The 20,877-nt window shown below is 47.4% G+C and overlaps 2 protein-coding genes across 3 annotated transcripts in view; both read right to left on the reverse strand.

The window, feature by feature from the left end:
* Positions 1 to 3,440, reverse strand: part of Ngb (neuroglobin) — an 8,778-nt gene extending 5,338 nt beyond the window's left edge. Inside the window, exon 1 of the mRNA XM_010645569.2 lies at positions 6 to 3,440. Within this exon, the coding sequence (XP_010643871.1) occupies positions 6 to 151 (146 nt within the window). The 5' untranslated portion in view covers positions 152 to 3,440. The remainder of the gene's footprint in view (positions 1 to 5) is intronic.
* A 256-nt stretch (positions 3,441 to 3,696) lies between these two features.
* Pomt2 (protein O-mannosyltransferase 2) overlaps positions 3,697 to 20,877 on the reverse strand; it is a 43,528-nt gene continuing 26,347 nt past the window's right edge. The window contains exons 11-22 of one of the 2 annotated variants that reach the window (XM_033766698.1): positions 19,284 to 19,350; positions 18,814 to 18,883; positions 15,932 to 16,010; positions 14,146 to 14,297; positions 13,589 to 13,680; positions 12,568 to 12,644; positions 9,173 to 9,244; positions 8,713 to 8,772; positions 8,518 to 8,623; positions 7,309 to 7,449; positions 7,007 to 7,121; positions 3,697 to 6,197 (exon numbers count right to left, since the gene is read on the reverse strand). In XM_033766698.1, the coding sequence (XP_033622589.1) occupies positions 6,092 to 6,197; positions 7,007 to 7,121; positions 7,309 to 7,449; positions 8,518 to 8,623; positions 8,713 to 8,772; positions 9,173 to 9,244; positions 12,568 to 12,644; positions 13,589 to 13,680; positions 14,146 to 14,297; positions 15,932 to 16,010; positions 18,814 to 18,883; positions 19,284 to 19,350 (1,137 nt within the window). In that variant the 3' untranslated portion in view covers positions 3,697 to 6,091. Of the gene's footprint in view, positions 6,198 to 7,006; positions 7,122 to 7,308; positions 7,483 to 8,517; positions 8,624 to 8,712; positions 8,773 to 9,172; positions 9,245 to 12,567; positions 12,645 to 13,588; positions 13,681 to 14,145; positions 14,298 to 15,931; positions 16,011 to 18,813; positions 18,884 to 19,283; positions 19,351 to 20,877 lie in introns of both variants that reach the window. The other variant, XM_010645570.3, reaches the window with a different exon arrangement.

The raw sequence follows: 20,877 nt of genomic DNA on the forward strand, positions 1-20,877 counted from the left end.
CTCACCTGGCGAACAGGACGGTGCCATGCTCCAGCGGGCTGCGGCTCACTGCCCGCCAGCTTTGCCGGATCAACTCGGGCTCCGGGCGCTCCATCCTCTCCCGGGGACACTGGGCGCAGGGCTGGGACCCTCGGGGCGCGGGCGCCGTCATCGCAAGTGCAGCGCCATCTCCGCGGCAACTGGGCTGCACCCCCTACAGCCCCCGTGCCTCCGCCGGGCTGGGCCCAGCAGCTGCTCCTTCCCCAGCGGAGCTGAGAGAAGATAACGCGAGGCCGGCCCAAGCTGGAGGCAACCCCGCAGTGCCCGACCGGCTGCCGCTTCTGGAGACCCCGCTCGGGCTTCTGCGCCCGGCGCCCAGCTGCTCCGAGAGCCGCCCTTTAAAGCAACCGCGGCTCTCACCCCCTCCCGTCTAGCAAGGCGCGCACTCCCTCTGCAACCGCCTGGGCTGGGAACGACGCGGAGGCCTAGGAGATGCTCAGGCTTCAGAGCTTAAAAGAAATCATTGAGCCCATGTCTTGGTTTTTCACTAGTTTCTTGGAAAGTAGTGGTAATATTACCCACACTAGAAGGATCAGTTGCACAGAGATTTGGTACTGTGCTGAATTTGATCACCCCACTCAAACCGCTTGGAGGCTTTAGACTTTGCTACTCTCTGGACACTTGGTCTCTGTTCAAATTGTACCCGATTGCTGTTTCTTTCATTCTGAGGCCCAGTCAGCAGACATTAGGTCACCTACCTGCGGACCAGGCAGAAGGGCAGGGTAGAGAGAGGCTCTGCCCAAGCTCTGGGTCTGACTGGGGCACCAGCAGGCTTAGCAGAACAGGGCCTCCTGTCTGAGGGAAAGAGCCCAGACCACAGCCATTTCCAGCCTGGACCTGCATTTTCCTGAGACTTCAGTTTGGGAAACCTGTGAGGTCCAGCTCCAAACCCAGTCCTGGTTGATCTGGGTAGAATCCTGAGGATGGATGCAGTCGATGTGGGGGCTGCACTACCTACACATGGAGAGAGCTAAACTCTACCATTCCATTGGTCTATGATTTACTAACAATCGGGGCTAAAAAAGTAGTACGACTTACTTTTTAAAACAGAAGACTCATGCCTATCACAGTGGCCTAGATTTTGGAGACCAAGCCCATTTTACCCTCATTTTGTCATTCATGATTTTTTAGTCTCTGAGCCTCTCTCCATCTGCCCACTTCTCTCTGGTCATTTCCTCAGCTGTATCAAATGGGAGTTGGGTGGCAAGGTCTCTAAAGGCCTTTCAGACTCCCATCTTTGGTCCCAAGGATACAAGGTAGTGTCCCTGGTCTATATGGGTTGTGAACAAGCTGTGGCCCTTGGCCAGCCCTGTGCTGAAGCCTTCCCTTCTACAACTCCTGGTGCTGAGGCAGGACTGGTGCCTCAGTCCTGCTTCGGGCCAAGCCTCATGAAACCATCTAGCTGCTGTGCCTCTTCCAAGGACAGTCTAAGCGTACTCTATTCTACTCTCCCCCATCTCCCCACATACCTCTGGGTCCCTAGGCTAGAGTGGGACACCAAGACTTTGGAGACAGTCTGGCAAACCTGTGTCCTCAAGCAAAAGCACAAAGGGATGGGACCGAAGGGAGAAGGCCACAGTCCACACCTAGGACGTGTCTTGCCCCCATTCCCTGTTGGCCTGGGTCTGTGATCCCATGAGTTCATGGAAGGTCATGGCCTTAGCTAGTTAAATGTAAAGTCACCGCTCAAACCCATAGCTTCCCTCTGCCTTCCTACAGCCAGAGGCAGCAGGAGGGACCCAAGTGCACTCTGATACAGTAGAAAGCCTTAAGGACCAGGTGAAGCCTAAGTGTCCCAACCAAGAGATAGAGGGTCCACTTGTGAAGGGCCAGGGAAGTCTCAGGAGCTCTTCCTCTAGGACCTGCCAGACCTGTACAGGAGGCTTTAATATGAGGGAGTTCCATGCTGTTCAAGACAGTGCTTTCACTCAGGTCGATGTATCCTTACTGGCCGTGAAGAGCTGGCATTGATGGGCATTTGCATGTCAAGGCCATTAGCTCTTGGCATCCTCACAACAGCCTGTGAGTAAATGTGATTATGCCTTCATCTGGCCATTGAGGAAAGAGGCAAGAATTTAACTGGATCAAGGTCACAGTTAACAAGTGATGGGTCAGGATTTGAATTCAAGTTTGATCCTCTGGCTCATGCTGTCTACTGCCTTCCTCATTTATTTGGGGTTTTGAAACAGGGTCTATGTAGTTTAGGGTGGCCTCGAACACATTATATAGCTCAGGCAGACCTCAAACTCACAGCAGTCCTGCCTCAGCCTCCTGAGTGCTGGCATTACAGGTGTGTGCCACCATACTCAGCTTTCCCTCACTCTAATGTTCCATGACCAAGAGCCACGTCCGCTGTACAGACCAAGCCAAGGTCACTGAGTCTGGGTCAGCAGCATGCCGGTGCCAGCTCCTATGAGGCTTGCAAGAGCCTACTACGCATCATCTCTCCAGAGTGTCACTCAGGGACATCGAGCTGATGGCTTGAAACAGGCCACAGTAGAAGTATTTATACCACAGAAACTGGCAAATGCTACATATTAGGGTTGACTGAGTTTCTGTTTTCCATCCACAGAAAACCTGTTGTTAATTAAAAATCTATGGCCACTGGTCTGGGTGCACTTGAGGAACCAGGAAACACTTGGCCTGACCGAGCTGAGGCCAACACATGATACAGAATATATAAGGCAGCAGGCTGAGTCAGGACACTTACCTCAGCATCTGGAGTCACCATGGTGCTCCAGGAGGTTCTTCTAGCTCCAGGACCAGGTGGGAGGACATGCAAAGGGCCTGCCTGGTGCTACATCCTGCCTCTCTTCTAACTGTGGGACCTTAGCTAAGTAATTTATTCTCTCAATGGCAGAATGGAAACAAAAACATCACTGACTTCACTGGGCCTTTATGAGGATTAAATGTCACAGCCGTTGAGAGTCCACAAACTGGGCCATGCATTCAAAAAAGAGTGTCTGGTAGGTTTCTGAGGAGCTGGATACCCGCCAGCCTGCCTCCAGCCACTCCTGGCTGATTGGGTTATTTAGGCAGCGAGATGACCCAAAGTTCCCCACAGTGCACTACCTCTCCCCTCCTGCCCTACTTGTGTCCCTGAGATCCCCAAGGCCATTCCTGATGACAGTGGACCCTGTCAGAATGGAGCTTCAGCTAGGCAGAACGGCCCCCCATTGCCACAAGCTGGCCACTCAGCTCTCAGAAGTGGACAAAGTCACTTTTCTACACTATAGCTCCTTTTCGGTACTATCTGGGTAAGTTAAAGAAAAACATATGAGGTCCACATTCCCACTGATTCTAGAATAAGTAAACTAAAATAGCCACCACTATTACTCCAGTAATTACATTGGAAGGCCCCAAGTCCTGGCATCAGGCTCATGTGCCCAGCCAGTCTGTGCTGCAATCAGAATGGGCACAGGCACGGCCCGATGGAATGGCTCCCGCCCACCACACATTCTTCTCTTCTAAAGGCCGCCTCTCTGGAAGCAGAGGGCAAGTGAGATTCAATTAAGTACAACATGAACATGGCAATCAAAACAAGAGCTATTTATTACAAAAGTAAATGGCCTCCCATTGTCTCTGGAAACCTTTTTAAAACATAAAATGTGGGGCCAGGGATCTAGCTCAGTGGTTCCCCTGCCTGCCTCGCAAGTGCAAGGTGCCAAGTTTGATCCCTAACACCCCCCCCAAAAAAGTGGCTCAAGGTGCTGCCTGACAGATGTCTTCCTCTCCCAGCAGTCTGTAGGACATGTACATTTCTGCAAATTCCAGAGGACCACAGCCATATTTAGAGCAGCAACCTGTCAGCCTCTCCCCAGCACCTCCAAATGACAAAAAATGAGCACACTGAGCTGCATCAACCCACGTAGTCTTGTCCCCCAGAAAGGTGTCTGGCAGCTTGGGCATGGAGGAAGGAGTAGATAAGGAAGTTCTCTCTCTTCCATTCTTAAAAAGCAGTAGAAGAAACTCTTGTCTCCAGTGTGGCCAAATCCGAAAGGAAGGGTGGAGGGGAGCTGGCTGAGTCCTCGATTTCCTCACCCTTCTCGAGGATGCCCCCTCTGACCCCTTCAGAGCTTCTCCCTTCCAACAGGTTCCCCTTGGAAAATGAGAAGGCACAAAAGAAAATCAGCCACCTCTGGGATGTCATCATGGACCACCTTCTTTACTAAAAGCCATGCCCAGATTCCTGCATGCTACTCCTAAGAGCCCATCCAGATGGTGTCCCCACCCAGCTCAGAAGAAAACAACTGCCTGTGGGGAGGCAGGAGGAGTGGGGAAGAGAAGGGTGCACACAGAGCTTCTCTATTTCTGCTGTCCCTCCTCACCAGAAATGCAATTAAACCGGCAGCCCAGACTCAGCACACAGGCGGCGCTTCCTGCTGGGGGAAGTCAGAAAGGCTGCAGCACTGGGAGAGGGAGGTCACGGGCCTCAGATCTAATTAACCGCGCTGCCTTGAGCTCTTCACGTGACTGCATTTCCTCTATTAATGATCTAAATGTCCAAGTGTGGCCCAGAAACTTCCCTCCCCACCACTCAATAGGTAGCACAGCCTGTCCCTGAGACCAATTTCCAGTCTCCGTGGCAACCGCCTCCTGAAGATGCTTTAAAGAGCTCTGACCCTGTCAGAGTTGTTGGGAGCTACAACAGAGGGAGGATGGAGTGTGGCAGAAATTCATCATTAAACTGTGAAGCGTCAAAGTCCTCTGAGAGAAAATGAACATTCCGCCCTGTCCTGAGAGGAGGGAGGCTGTCCTGCAGTGAAGAGCTGGCCCTGGGTTGGACTGGTTCTGACCCAGAAGTTTTCTTAACCCCTCTGGGGAGGATGTGGAAGCAGCAGCTCTCAGCTCCTTGTTTGGGCTTCAAAATAGGAGACAGCAGAAGCTGTCATGTATCTCTAGGAGCTCTGGTCTTTGGGGAAAACAGACTGGTGAAGCAGTGACAGAGGAAAGGAAATAAATACCAAGGAGTGAAAAGGAATGTCAGGCAGGAGAAGTGAAATGGGAATCCCAGCAGGGGACAGAACCACTCGTCCAGACAGTCCAGAGTATCCCACACTCTGACATCCCGCTGGAATCCCAGCCTGGCACCAGAGTCCCTGCTCTGACTCTCATCTGCCTCCGCTGTTCAGATCCCCAAAGGGTCTCCCAGCAAGCAGAAGAATACATCTGGCTCTGTTCTCATGGTCAGGATGGATGCAGAAGGAAAGAGAGGAATCACAAGAAACAATCTCTGACACACAGGGCCTGGGTACCTAGAGTGGACAAGGTTAGGAAAGGTTTCTCCAACCAAACTCAGTGTGACATTCCCAGAGAGCAAGGACAAGGACTAAGGAAGGCCAGCCAAGGGCTGCCAACTTCGCCACCTTGCTCCCTGGAGCTGAGCACCCTGCACAGCACTGGCAGGCAGTCCAGCCACCTGCAGGCGCAGACAACCCCCCAGGAAAGAGCAGGGGGCAAGTTCTCTGCATTGGGTGCTCGTCCTCCTCAGCTAGATTCTTTGCTGGTGGGAAGGAGGGTAGTAGCACAGTTTTAATGGTCCCCTCCACTGTCTTCCTGGTGACATCCCGAGGTGGGGTTAGCACTCAGGCCTCTTAGAGATCAGAGAATTTCTTATGGATCTTATAATCCCAAATCAAACCAAATCCAGTATTAAAAAAAAAAAAAACCAAAAACACTACTGTAGCCCTGGACTGTTTCTTAGTGTTTATGACACTTGGCTGTTGACAGTCACATGGTCTATCCCACAGGCATTTGACAAAGGTAACCTCAAATATGCACTCTCCCACACTCAAACCACCCTCTTGCATACTCATCCTCCCTGGACTATACACTTGGGGAACCATGTGGAGAGATTCTGTAGGTGCTGCAGACAGGGTTGTGGTTCTGCATCGCTGGGTCAAATCTGGGTTTGCTCCTGGAGCTTGGTGCTAGCAGCGGCAGAATTCTTCAGGTTCCTTAGGTCCCCTGCAGCCAGAAGGGTCCAGGGATTGGCTCCAGAGCTGGCTGCCGCCAGGATATTCCTGGACCCAGGCAGGCATCCTTGTAGGCATCAAAACTCCCACGATTCCAGCCACCTCAGTCCTGCCATTGGACTTCTGGGGTCCTGGGCCAGAGGACCAACCATCCCATAAGCCAGGGGGTGGAAGAGGTAGAAGCTGTGAGAGAAAACCAGAGGGAGGCAGTGGGCACTCCAGTGGTGCAGCTGAGGAGCTCTGGGTGCAGCTCCTCCTGCTGGGGCCCATCAGACGGTTTCCTACCCCAAAGGACCCTTCTATGTTGGCACCTTGGCCATCTGAGCACATCACATGGACGTACTCTGCTTCAATGGCTTGGGAGATGCTGCCTGAATGGCAAGGAAGGAAAGGGCTCTCCCCTATAGGCCTAGAAGAGGGCCCTGTATTGGGGTCTGGCCTTGGGCTGCAACATGGGAATTTAATCGTCTTTGGGAGGAACACTGTTATAGATCACAGGCCCCACCACAAGAGCCAGCAATTCTCGTCAGTATCTGTGGGCCTTGCCAGAGGCAGGAAGAGGGCTGGAGGTGAGGGGCACAGACTTCTCAAACAAGTGTCTCTTTCCAGAAATTCTGAACACACTACCTATACCCATATTCCCACTCTTTCCTCCCTTCCCTTCCCTTCCTCTCCCTCACCCCACTGAACCCTTCCAGTAGGGCGACAATGACTGAAGAGGGTACCCTTCTGGTAGGTCCTCCCAGCCAAAGCTGGGAACCTGGCAGAGAAGATGTGAAGTGATCCTCTTGCTTCTTCTATCTGGCTCCTGACTACAAATTAGGGTCACCGGGGGGGCTCTGAAAATTCTGACTGAGCCCCACTCTGGCCCAACTGAATCAAAACCTCTGTGGATGAGGCCTAGATACTGGGATACCTTAAAAGCTTCTCAATGTGCCCATGGCTGAAGCACCAGTGAGCCCCACTGGAGGGCCATGGAGGGGCATGCACACCTGTAGGCGCTTCCCAGGAGCAGGCTCAGGATTCCCGCTGCATGTACACCCCTGGCCAGGGAAGAGGAGGCCAGGCCCCAGGCACAGAGCCGCAGGAGCGTGTCCCACAGAATGCCTGGTGGACAGAAGAGACACCTAGTACCAGCCCGTGAGAATGACTCCTGGGGATACAGCAGGAAGGAGCTGCCCCACGCCAGGAAGCAGAGATTCACTCAGCCCCGCTGCTCCACGGCAGCCTCTTCGTCCTCTCCCACCCTGCCCGCCTCCTGCTTCCCTGCCAAATGCAGGTGGGCAGGGCTGACCTGTCAACATGCTGGAGAAGAGCATGGCTGGGAAGTAGTGGTGGAAGTAGAGGATCCGGCCCATCAGGAAGAATGGGAAGTAATGCAGCATCCAGCCAAGCAGCACCTGGCCACCTCCTTGCAGCAGGACCCGAGTCAGCCCTGGGCCCAAAGGCAGCACAGCCCAGTTAGATTCTGGTGGGAGGGCAGAGAGCCTGGCTTCCAGTCTAGCCCTGCCCCTCTCCTGCAGTGGGTGGGCCTTCCTTCCCTCACCGGGACCAACTCAAATAATCCCATGGCAACTGGAAGAATAGGAGCAACTGGGTCTCTCGAGTCTTGGTCACTTCCCTGTCTGGAAAGGTCTCAGCACCATGGCAGGGACACCACATGCCAGCAGAGGGCCTGGGGCTGCTGTCTGGGCAGGAGGCAGCCAGGTTCTAAGGAAAGCATAATCCCACACTCCTACAGGCAGCTGCCCTTCTCTACCTCTCCCAGCTCTGCTACTGCAGACCTGCACATGCAGGTGGAAGAGGTGAAGTCAGAGAGGAGGATGGAGGGAGGGAGGACATGTCTGTGACTGTTCACACACAGAGCTGCAAAAAGGGCCTGTGGGGAGCTCTCAGACGCTGCAGTCCATGCCCGGAAGCTAAAGAAACTAGAAGCAGCACCATGACGGAAACCACTGCTATCCCTAGAGGCAGGAGGGACAGTGAAGCTGGGCATGGTGGCGCCCACCTATGATCCCAACACTCAGGAGGCTGAGGCAGGAGGAGGATCATTGTGAGTTTAAACATAGTAAGTCCAAGGCCAGCCTGAACTACACAGACACTGTCTCAAAAAAAAAAAAAAAAAAAAAAAAAAAAAAAAAAAAAAGTGAGAGAAATGGGCAATTTCTGCCTATAAAAAGTGAAGGCTCTAAAGTTAGACTACCTGAATTTGAACCTCATCACCATCACTAGCTACAGGTCCTTGAACAAGTTCCTGAATTTAACTGTGCACCATCTTCCTAATCCATGCAGGGGGTGGGGGTAATAATCCCCTTCTCCATAGGCTGCTGGGAGTGTGTAAAGGGTTGAAAACAGCAATGGGTGTCTGGTGACTAAGCTTTGAAAGGCAAAGGAGAAGGGAAATACAGGTAGGGGAAGCAAAGGATGCCCCACTGTAGGCAGGGCCTCAGAGCACTGGCACCCCAGCTGCTCAGCAGGGCAGGGAGAGTGCAGGGGACCTGACCTTCCACCTTTGTGGGCAGCTGTGCCCCTCTCTGCATGGCGATGGCAACGATGCTTCCTGAGAGGAGGTAGAGGGCGATGCTCACCAGATTCAGCCACCAAACTACCTGCAAGGATACACGAACAGGATGAGAGGAAAGCAGCAGCTCTCCCTGGACAAGTGCTCATGGGCTGAGCAGAGATGTGCAACACTCACCGGGTTGCCGAGCAGATAGACTCGGAAGTCTGTGTCATTGGCCCCTGAGAAGCGCAGGCCCTGTGGAGCAGAGGGCACCCTGAGGATCCTGGGCCAGCTCATCCTCAAATGAGAGGAAGACTGGACACCTATCACAGACAGGTAGTCCTGGGCAGGAGGCTCAGAAGGTGCAAATTCCCCATGGGCTCTCTGGGAATATGGAGTTGGCATCAGGGCAGGAAACAGAGTCCCTTCTCTGGCCAGCCCACTCCAAGTGAGGCCTCCCCCTGCACCCCAAACACTTCTGCCCCACTTTGTTTCAGCGATCTTGACTCCATTCATGGGAGGAGCTCTAGCCTCTGATCCTACCTGGTAGTTTTATTTGTTTGTTTGTTTCTTTTGTTACTGGGGATCAAACTCGGGTCCTTGTCCTTGCAAGGCAGGTGGCAGAACCACTGAGCTAAATCCCTGGCCCTCCTACCTGGTAGTTGATGGGCCAGTGCCAGGGTTTGGATGTGAAGTCATTGTCCTTGGGCTTAAGGCCATTGTTCCCCTGTAGGAAGGTAGTAAAGAAAAGCTGGTAAAGATAAATCTAAAGGGCTGACAGAAATGTGAGGCTCAGGTATCTCTGCTATCTAGACAAGTGTCAAGAGGAACCACCCTCTTTCCTCTCCCTCCTCGGCAGGGAAGAGTCAAGTGCTCATTCATAACTGTTGGTTTTTTTTGTTTTGTTTTTTGAGACAGGGTCTCACTATGTAGTGAGAGTGACCTGGAACTCACTATGTAGCCCAGGCTGGTCTCAAACTCACAGCGATCCTCCTGCCTCAGCCTCCCGAATGCTGGAATTACAGGCATGAACCACCACACCTGGCTCCATAACCACTGTTTATCAGCCTACAATAACTGCCTTACTTCCCCCAAACACAAGCCTCTACTTCCCATCAATCCATGGAGACCATCTCTGCTAGAGACAAAGAAGAATGAGGGACTTGTTTCCCTTAGACGCAGAATACACATTAATCTGCCAAGCCAAGGACAAAGTATCAGGAGGGTGGGGGATATAAAACCAGAACTTTAATTTCGGACAGAAAAACTGGGCTGGGCATGGTGGTGCATGTCTGTAATCCCAGCACTAGGGAGGCTAGCTAAGTGGGACTGCTGCAAGTTCAAGGCCAGCCTGGGCTACATACTGAGCTCAAGGCCAGCCTGAACTGCATAGTGAAACTCTGTCTCAAAACAAACACCCCAGAAAAACAGAGACTTTGAGGAGTAATTTGACTTGGAAAAGGTTATCTTAGCTTAGGGTTCTTCAACTATTTTTTTCCATTATTGCCTCTCCCCTGTACCCTTTTTAGACATTTTCTCTAAGTGCTTTCCATGTTTTTTAATACCATGCCCACCTATACATCTCCTTCTGTACTTTATGGAGAAAAAGCTAAAGTTTTTAAATTTTTGTTTTTGCCCTCCAAGAATTCATTTCATGTTCCACGAAAGAAATCACTCTAAATGAAGTCCTTTAGCCTGAAGTACCTGAACTCAGTCACTCTAATCCAGCAGCCAAGACTATCTAGTAACTTGTCTTACAATGGACTTTGCTGAAACAAGAGGAAGAGGGCCAGGATCCCAGATAGCAGCCATCTGGACTGGGCCAGCTCACTGTCAGCACACAAACTGGGTGGGAAAAGCAGCCCCACAAGAGGCACCAGGGGGTCAGTCAGGGCTTCCCAGCCTCACCACCCCTGACACTTGGAGCTGGATAAGACTGTCACAGGGCCGTCTTATGCAGTGTAGGTTTAACATCCCTGGCCTCTACTCATTGGATACCAGGGTAATCCCCATGCCCACTCTTCAGTTATGCCAGCCAAAAAGTCCTCCGGACACTGAGATGTTCCCTGAGTGGCAAAACTGCCTTCATCTGAGAATCAATGGTCTAGCTTAAGAAAATCCAAAATGTCTGGTTCAATGAAGTACCACCTGGCACCTTACTAATCCAGCTCTTTGAGAACTTGGGGGTAGTTCCCATATGATGGCTGGATTGCTCCTGTAGGGTCAAAACTCCCATGGGAGAGGAATGTTGCCAGCTGCATAGACCCTCAATCACTATGGCTGTCTGAAGGGCCTCAGAATGAGGAAGAAGCAACAAGCCCTGGAGCAGTGGCTGAGGACATCAGTTCCTTGAAACCAGCCCAGTTCAGTCCCAAAGTCAGGGACTCCAGCCAGAACTGCAGCAAGCCAAGGGAATCTACTCACTACATCAAATTCTGAGAAATCAGTTCCTTTACGAAATCAAGAAATGGAAGGAGAGGAAAATCTACAATCAATAGAAGCGTATATATTTGTAAGTTGTTCTCCAGTCTTAAAATCGAGACAGGTTCCTTCTAGCCAAGCTCACCAGGCAGGTCGGTCTTCTCCATTTATGTTCCAGCTGGCAGAAGACAGAGACAGAGACAGAGACAGACAGAGACAGAGACAGACAGACAGACACACACACCTCACTCAGGTTTCTATAGTCTAGGTCACTGTTTCAGTCTCTCTCCCTTCCTTGAATAAGACAGTGCCTTTATGTCTCTTTTCTTCTTTATCTCTACCTTTTAGATAATGAAAGTCTTCAGACTTGTGCACTTGGTCTTAAAATTCTACCCAGACCCTGATTGATATTCTGACTGACAGGCACATATTCAAAAGAGCAATGTCATCAGGCCACAGTGACAGCTACAAGCAGAGAGTCAGTGAGCAAGTGACCCAGAAACTGCTTAATGTCAACTCATCACCTCCCAATGTGCAAACATGACAAAAATCTGAATTTTTAAAGTTTAATCTGGTGAAATAAGTCGACCATATTTACAGAGTACTGCTTATATAATCACTTTCACGAAAGTGCTTTTGACAGTGGCTCACAGGGGAAAAATAACGACTGCCAGGCCTCCTTGCAAGCCTGTGGGTGGCTGATATCACCCACCTGGCTCTTCACCATCACTCCTGCAGGACTCAGGTGTCCCACAGGCCAGAGCAAGGGGCTCGCCCCAGAAGCATCAGCCCTGTAGCAAGATTTGCCAGTTTGCGGTGGAAATTTAAACTAGCGCATGGAATTTCCTCAATCTAAAGATGTCCTCACTCACTTTTCCTTACACCTTTGATGCTATAAATGATGTAGGCTACTAGTGACAGAGTTCAATGAGTTTCAGAAAAAAGCAAGAATCAATCACATTCCCTCACTGGTTCTACCCCAGAATATGGTTGGGTTGGCAGGTAAATGCCACATTCAAATTAGCTGACTGATCCTGAGTTCATATACTGGAATGAACTATCAATGTCTCATGATCTTCAAACAAGAATGCCAAGATTTTCAGGGGCTCTGACATTCAAACAGATTTGAAAAACCACTTAGGGGCAATCTACGGTGTCGTCATAACTGGCACTAGCTCTAAAAGCCTATTAGCCTACCTTCGAAGCCTGGAACCACACTTTACACATTATTGTGTAAGCCTGGACAGTTCCTCAATCCCTCTGTGCCCTAGTTTCCCTTTATATACTGGGAATGACAATAATCTCCACAGGGTAAGTATTGTGTATGTTAAAAAATACACACACAGACACACAGACACACACACACAGACACACACACAGATACAATGCTTAAGAGTACTGCCTAGCACACAAGAGCTACAAAAGTGTTCACTGATATCATGTTTCTTACCACCACCACCCCATTTTATAAGGAAAATGCCTATGAAAATCAAGTAAACAGATAGGTGAAGACATTTTCAAGGTCCTCCATAAGGAGGCAGTGGATCTACACTACAGCTATTGATTGGTGCTTCAAATCTGTGGCTGCCCAAAATTTAAGAAAAGACACAGAGTAAGGGGCCACAGTACCCGGATCATGACCATGTGGGACTCCAGCAAGATCTCAGGAAAACTGGGTTGCAGTACATCCAGACTGATGTTTGGCACTAGGGAAAGACAAACAGAAAACAAAAACAAGAGGCTTTGTCACACTTGTATCTCTTCAGTCTGTCCACTCCCATTATAGTCCAAGTCCAGCCTTCCTGACAAGGTGATGAGTAGGTGAAACTGTTGGGGATCACTTATTCAGCTTACAATGAGCTCTCACAGGCATCCTGAGAAATACAAGAGACACAGGTAACAGGGCTCCCCGCGGCGCTCCATCCAGGCACCATCACTCTGCACCGTGGCACTGGCTCAGATGCTGCCCTCCCGTTGGGCACAAGGTGCATGAAGACAAGGACCATGTCTTTCATTCACCAACATATGCACAAGACCTGCATGGTTCTTGGTGGACTCAGTAATGAGTTATCTAATTAGTTGGCTTGGTTAGATTAGGTAATAAGAATGAAATGGAAAGCACACAGAGGAGGAGAAACCAAGCACAAATGAATGGATCCAAAGGCTTAGTGAAATGAGTTGAGACTGAAGTGGAAATATCAAATGCAGCCTGGGAACAGAGGTGTAGGCTGAGATCAGGGCTGTGGTGTGGCCTTCGGTACAGGGAATGGCTGGATGCGGGTGGGGGAGGAGAAGTCAGCACAGGCATAGTGAGCAGGGACCAGACTGCACCAGACCTGGGGGGCCTGGAGGTGTCCATGGAGCAGGGACAGGAGAGCTCAGAGGGAAACAAGACAGAGGAAGATGATACAAATGGACCCGCAGGAGGTCACTGATCACTTTAGAGAGAGGAACTGATGAAAGAAATGGATGAGAAGAAAAAGGAGATAACAGAGTTGGTACAAACTCTTACAGGTGTAAAAAAGGAAGAAAGGGCAATAAGGTGAAAAGACAGAAAGTCTGTAGAGGTGTATTTTTCTAAGGGAAGAGGTTGGTTTTTTTTTTTTTTTTTTTTTATAAATGTTTCACTTCAGAGCCAGCCCTCACTCACATTTGGGATTGATATGGTCCTCCACATTCCAGATGGAATTGAGAGTTTGTTTCAGGTATGGAGTACAAGTAACTTCCAACTGCTCCCAGCCCCTGTGAGAATGAGTCACAAGTGTCTCAGAAGACTTGCATCTCCCCCGCCACACACACACACACACACACACACACAATGCAAGAATGGCACTGTCTACTACTCTTCGATCTCCTGTCTTTTTAAGTGAGTGGCCATCACTGTTTCTACCTCAGTCTTTCATACTCCACAGCTACCCTAGGAGCAGTCCAGCCTGAACTATTCCGGTTTTACAGAGACAAAGGCCAAGAGAGTAATTACCACTGGCCAGCAGTAAAAATGCATAACTATCAGAACACATAAAATTCCAAAATGCCCCCGGACTTCTGCGCTCCATAATATACCTGGTATCCTTTCTTCTTCCTACCAAGAAAATTCAAACATGAGGCACACTGACTACTTGAAATCGATCGGAAGCTTTTGGAATATCTCTTATAACACCAAAGGAAGGCACAAGCTCCATGAGGACATCAGAACCCCAGACTTACCACTTGGGCAGAACCTTTCCTGAGGAACCCAGGACGCAACCTGTGACCAAATGGATGAGGCGAATTCGACTTCTCAGCACTTTGATTCGGTTCCCCAATTTTCTGTTTACAACCTCAATCCGCCAGAAATCATTTGAGTCCCCTGTCCCATTCTGCCACATAAACCAAGAGAAGAACACACAGTGAGATGATGTTAGAGAAAAGGTGTCAGAAGGGGGAAGTGGTTACCCTTTCAGATGCTGCCATTACAAAGGTCAAACGCCTTGGTGACTGAGGTGGGAAAGGGGACAAGAAGGCCATAGAAATGCCCTGACACATTGCCCTGGTACTCCCCATCTGTAACCACATAAAGTAGTATAATTTAAATAAACCCAACAAAGTAGTATAATCTAAAGCAGTCCAATTTTTCACTTCACATGACTAGAGTTTGAGTTATAAGTGATGTCTTGACATCACCCTGAGCCAACAGAAGCAGCTCTCGGCCATTCGCATCCATTATCTTGGCCATCTGGGTACTCACTCATCTAAGCCAGAAAGGTCTGGCCTGGACACTGCACCTTGGAAATGAAGGCAGTTATGTCTAATTCTCCGCAAGAGCTGCCAGGGGAAACAGATGTTCAGAGTCTTGGCTCTGGTTCAATGTGGGATGAGCAAGCGGAAGGAGGGGTGGGAAACTCACCTTAAGGAACCCAGATTCTACTGAAGCACTAACAGCCTTGGAAGGGAATGTAAGTAAGCCACACCAAGTTTTTACTAGTTGTTGCTTCTGGCTTTTTTTTTTTTTTTTTTTTTGGTACTGGGGATCGAATTCGGGACTTTGCACTTGCGAGGTAGGCAACGGTACCACTGAGCTAAATCCCCAGCCCTGTCTTTATTCCCAAACCATGAGTACTCATAGAACTTTTAATTTTTATTATTTAATTATTTATTTATTTTGCACCAGGGATCAAACTCAGGACCTTGCGTCTGCAAGGCAGGTGGCAGCACCACTGAGCTAAATCCCCGGGTTCCTATTTTTAAATTTTTTTTGGTGAAGGGGTACTGGAAATCGAACCTGAGGCCTTTACTTTGGGCTAGCCCTTGTACTTATTAATTTTTCCTAGCCCTTGTACTTATTAATTTTTATTCTGAGACAAGATCTTGATAAGTTGCCCAAGGTAGGCTCAAACTGGTGATCTTCCAGCCTCAGCCTCCCAAAGTACTATAATTATAGGCATGCACCACCACACCCCAGCCAAGGTTTTACTCTATTAAGTGCACTTTTACTCTATTTGGTACCTACTGGGGATCGAAAAGGGGGAATTGGTAATCTTGCACTTGCAAGGCAGTTGGCGGAACCACTGAGCTAAATCCCCAGTCCACTTTTACTCTATTAAGTGCATTTTTCTGAGATTGTAAAAAATAAAAGCTATGTGGACAGTATTCCATTACAGAACAGGAAAGAGATCCTTAAAAATAAAGCTAATGATAAACCCACTTGGGGCCATACTGTAGGTCTTTAGCTTCTGTGTCCAATGTAATTTTAAGAGATCCAAACATTATTTATATTTGGCATTTATTGGGTATTGTAATATATTAATGACATGATTATTTGATGAGAGATGACAAACTTCATAGGCTTCTTTTTTCATAGCAAAGTTTCCCAAAAATTCTCAAATGTTAAGGCCACACAGAGCCTCTCAACCCTAGGAACATTTCAGAATTCTGGGGAGGTAATATCCTGCCACGTGGTCCTGAGTCAAGCCCCACAACTCTTACAGCTGGCTCATGCCAGGCATTCACTTACTATGCCATAGCCGGTGACCTGATAGTGTTTTCGGGTCAGCGGAGCCTCATGATAGTGACTGTGCAAGTTCCGAGAGGTCCTGGAAGTTGGAAGAGAGGAGCTGTTATCTGAAGAAAAGATATGTGCAATGTTTCTCCTTTTATCAAGAATATGCAAGCTGGGCGTGGTGATGCAAACTGGGCATGGTGGTGCACGCCTATAATTCCAGCACTGGGGAGGCTGAGGCACGAGGATCGCTTTGAGTTCGAGATCAGCCTGGGCTACACAGTGAGTTCCAGGACAGTCTCAACTACACAGTGAGACCCTGTCTCAAGAAAACCAAATAAATATATATATATATATGCAGAATCAAAACTATGAATTCCAACACTGAGGGACTTGTTGCCTATTCACTCACAAGAAATATCTAGACAACTGGAGAAGAGAGACTTGGATCAAGAAAGACCGATGGTGGGAACACCAGACTACATCTAGGATAGGGGCCAAGCGCAGGGGTCTTGGGATGGGGCTTACTTCACACATCTGTTGACTATGAAACACTTACCTTGCCTAACTTAGCAAGCAGGTCTGGGGAGAATAAAATTAACACTGGTAATCTACACATGCTTATGGCAGATAAACATCCCCACACTACTTTACTCATTCTACTCCCATCACCATCTTTTAAAAGTGAGGATTTGTAGAAAATGAAGGCCATTTAATTTTACTTTCATTTTTAAAATATCTTTTGTTTTTTGTTTTGTTTTGTTGAGACAGCGTCTCACTATGTAACTCACTATGTAGCCCAGGATGGCCTCAAACTTACAGCAATCCTCCTGCCTCAGCCTCCCAAGGGCTGGGATTACAGGTGTGTGCCATGATGCCTGGACATTTATTTAATATCTTATAACAACTCTTTTATTCATTAATAGTATGTAAATGTTCATTATAAATTTTTAATTGGCAAAACTAAAATTCAATTACAGTAAATTTTAATTTACTACTAATAAAATGTTTAATAATAAAATATTTAAAGTATCCAAAATCCAAACGATTAGAGAAAAATCATTTATATATATCCTTGATTTCCCTGATTTTTAAAAAATTTGCTGACAATTCTAGTGCATGAACTTTTGGGAGAGCTGCTTCTGCTATTGTTTCTGATTGTTCTTTATGCATAGGCCCTGTTTCCTCAAGTGATGTTATTATTTGACTGACATTATTCACTGTGGCTGAAAAACAATTTTTGGGATTAGATTACAATTTATTTCCCAAAGGAGACTTCATCCTTGCTTTTAGCCAGGTGCCTAGGATATTTTACCAGTGTAAGATCATGTTCATTAAAACTCATAGCTTGAAGATTTTTTTTTCTTTATTGGTATATTTTACAAATACTTTACTTCCATCTTTTCATTTTCTCATGTTTTGTTTTCCTTTTCCCTTCTTACCTTTCCCCTACCCCTCCCATTTCCCCTACACCTTTAGCCCTTTTCTTCCTATTTCACATTGTCAATTATATCAGTAGGACCTTATATACCATTATAGCTTTTCACAACAGAGAAACTATTCGGTATTTATAAATGTGTTTCCTATTAATTTCACTTAAGAGTATGTCCTTGGGCCGGGGATTTAGCTCAGTGGTTCCACCGCCTGCCTCACAAGCCCAAGGACACAAGTTCAATCCCTGGTATCAAAAAAAAAAAAGAGTATGTTTTCAATGTGTGCCCACTTAGCTATGTCTCCAGTTTCTTGTTCTATGTGGCTGAATAGTACTCCATTTTATTTTAAAAAGCCACATCTTTTTTTTTTGGAGGGGGGGTTTGAGACAGGGTCTCACTATGTAGTTGAGACTGACCTGGAACTCACTATGTAGCCCAGACTGGTCTCAAACTCACAGCAATCCTCCTGCCTCAGCCTCCCAAGTGCGGGGGTTACAGGTGTGCACCACCACGCCTGGCAAGCCACAACTTCTTTATCCAGTCTCCAGTTGATGGGTAATTAGGCTGTTTCCAGACTTTACCTATTACAAACTGTGCTATAAACATGGGTGCACACACATCACTGTGGTATGATTCTTGTAATTCTTTTGGGAAGATACCCAGCAGGGGCATAGCTGGGTCAAATGGGTCTTCTAATCCTAGTTGTTTAAGTATCTCCCATAGCTGGAAGATTCTGAGAAAACCTATGTGACATGGATGAGAGCTACAAATCTATGTGAGAACCAACTGTTAGTTACAGCTCTTTAGAAACTACCCAGCCTCAGCACTCTACTTATTACGAACGTGACTTTTCCTGGGGATAAGTGGGCAGGTTTACCCTTACCCAAATGTGGGGAAAGAATTACTTATACATTGACCACCTCTCCCTCAAGAAGCAGTCCAAACCAAAGTTCAAAAAGAAAGCCTAATACTCAAAAGACTGTGGGATCAGGCCAAAAGTGGCTTCAGTGAGTAATTATTTATCTCTTTCACTTGGATTACTAGCCTAATAACTATTATCCTGTCAGCTTTTTTTTAAAGAAGTTATTATGTTATGCTGGCATTTTCAGTCATTTTGGCGAGTACACTATTGAAATAAACCAGTTTGTACTGTTCCTAGAAACAGATGCTTACATTTTCTCAAAGCACCCACTTAAGCAGCACCTTTGGGTACCTAAATTTCATCTTTTTCCTCTAGGAAAAGAGAAACTAAAAGGAACCCTAAAAGGTCAAAGCCCCCAAGGCTAAGACAAGCAAGCAAAAGGTGGCCTATTTAGTTCAGCACCTTCATAGTATGGCTCTCTCATTGCAGCACAGCTCTATTATCAAAGCCTCAGCCAAGACTTCTGTATATTTTAATTCTTACAAGAACTCCCTACCCATGGTGCCCATACCACTCATTATGCCAAGAGCACATTCACTTACTCTTTGTGTTCTAGTCGAATGATGTCTCCATGTCTCACAAACTCCACTGGGAATGAAGGGTCTAGGGGATCTGCTGGGAAGAAACAAGCATCAACACCACATCCTCAGTTCTGCAAGATTAGGGATGCTCTAGAGAAATGAGAGCAGCCCTTGCTTAGAGCTATTCACCAGCCCCTGGTGACATGCTTAGACTACCTTTTCCTGGATGAAGTCTAAGTCCTGTTCTCCGGCTTCAAAATGACAGTGCTACAAGTGAGATCTTATCTGTTTGCTCAGTCCCCATGTCTATGCCTATGACTGTGCCCGGAACAAAGCAGGTGCTCAGTAATTGTTTAGAGGATAACTGAGACCAGTAAAGATATGGTCGAAGACACTCAGGAATGCCTATCTCAGGATCATTCTTTTGGCGCATGAGAAATTTTGGGGTTCAGAATAAGAAAATAAGAAGTGGCAGTTCCTGACCACGTTACCTGAGTTTGTATTATGTTTCTTGATGATCCACAGGTTGTTGTAGTCCTTGTGCAAATAGGTGGTGACCTGGGGTAGGATGGAGGCACAGGGCAGAGGAGGTGGGAGGGAGATAAATTCATCACTCTTAGCACCGCTGGCCAAGCACAACCCCCAGCAAATCAACACTGCTGGAGCCTCTTTCAGAATTCCCAGCCACCAGCCCAAGGGGACACATTTTGCAAAGGGGTTCAGAAGCAGCACTGCTGAGATTTCGTTTTCCTTCCAGACTTAAATACCCTGTCCACTCCTCAAGGGTCTTCTTGATTTTTTTGTTTGTTTTTATATCTTATTAAAGTTCCAGTCTTCTAGAGGAACTGTGATACTTTATGTAACAGTGGAACAGTCTCCCACAGAGTAGATATAGTGCATTTTAAAAATTAAGGCCATGCCTCAAACTTTCTAAATGAAAATTTCATGATATATTTCCTATAATGTGGCTAAGTGAAACTAAAAAGTTCTATATATATATATATCTCATCTTAGAATTTTCATCTGTGGACCCACTAATTTTGTAAAAATTAGATATGTGTATGCTAACAGGCATATGTCTATAATGCTGCAATTAACCTAACAGTAAAAATCTGGAAATAGTTTGAATCCCTATTAACAGCGACATAGTTAACATGATACACGTCCATGGGACAGATTATTATACAGTCACTAAAAGTCTTTCAGAGCATTTTTAGCATTTTCCAGTAGGGGGAAGTTCCCTGAAATGCTGGTGATGAGAACAGTCGTTATTTATTACCAGGTACATATTACTATAAGCACCCTGCAAGTCTTACCTCGTTTAACCACTACTACAGCTCTGCTGTAGGGGCTTTCATTCCCCACCACCCATCACAAGGAAACCGATTTAAGTCATTTGCTCAAGACCACACAGCTTATGTGTTGGGAAGCCAAGATTCAAACCAGCTAACGTGAATGTCCCAACACACAATTATGCCAATTGTGTAAACAAGTACAGAAGCACCTGGAAACAACTGAAATACAGGCACTTCTTTTATGACTTATCGTAACCCCAACTGGATACATGACCAGTTTGCTTGCAGAGTCTTTTCTGTAACAGTTTACAGAAACAAATTATTTTGTATACATTCTTTTTTTTTTGGTACTGGGGATAGAACTCAGGACCTTGCTCTTGCCAAGTGGGCGCTGGCACCACTGAGCTAAATCCCTGACCCTATTTTGCATGTATTATGGCTGCTTTGAGCAGCTTCTGCTTTGCTTCTCAGAAAAAATTAAGGTTCCATGGGGCTTATGTGTGTATTCTGGGCTGTATGGTGGGAGAGTGTTTTTTTTTTTTTTACTTTTACAAAAGCCATTACTGTTAAAATTATTTCTTTATTTTGAATATATTTCCTGGACCCTTTTCCCACTGAAAGGTGTATTTCTAAAATGGAGTTTGTGGCAGGGCGTGGTGGTGCATGCCATAATCCCAGCACACGGAAGGCTGAGGCAAGAGGATCGCTGTGAGTTCAAGACCAGCCTGGACTACATAGTGAGTTCCAGGTCAGTCTCAACTACATAGTGAGATCCTGTCTCTAATATTAA

The sequence above is a fragment of the Fukomys damarensis genome, unplaced genomic scaffold (genome assembly GCF_012274545.1).
Source record: "Fukomys damarensis isolate Sample0158 unplaced genomic scaffold, DMR_v1.0_HiC HiC_scaffold_21, whole genome shotgun sequence".
Classification (NCBI taxonomy): Eukaryota; Metazoa; Chordata; class Mammalia; order Rodentia; family Bathyergidae; genus Fukomys; species Fukomys damarensis.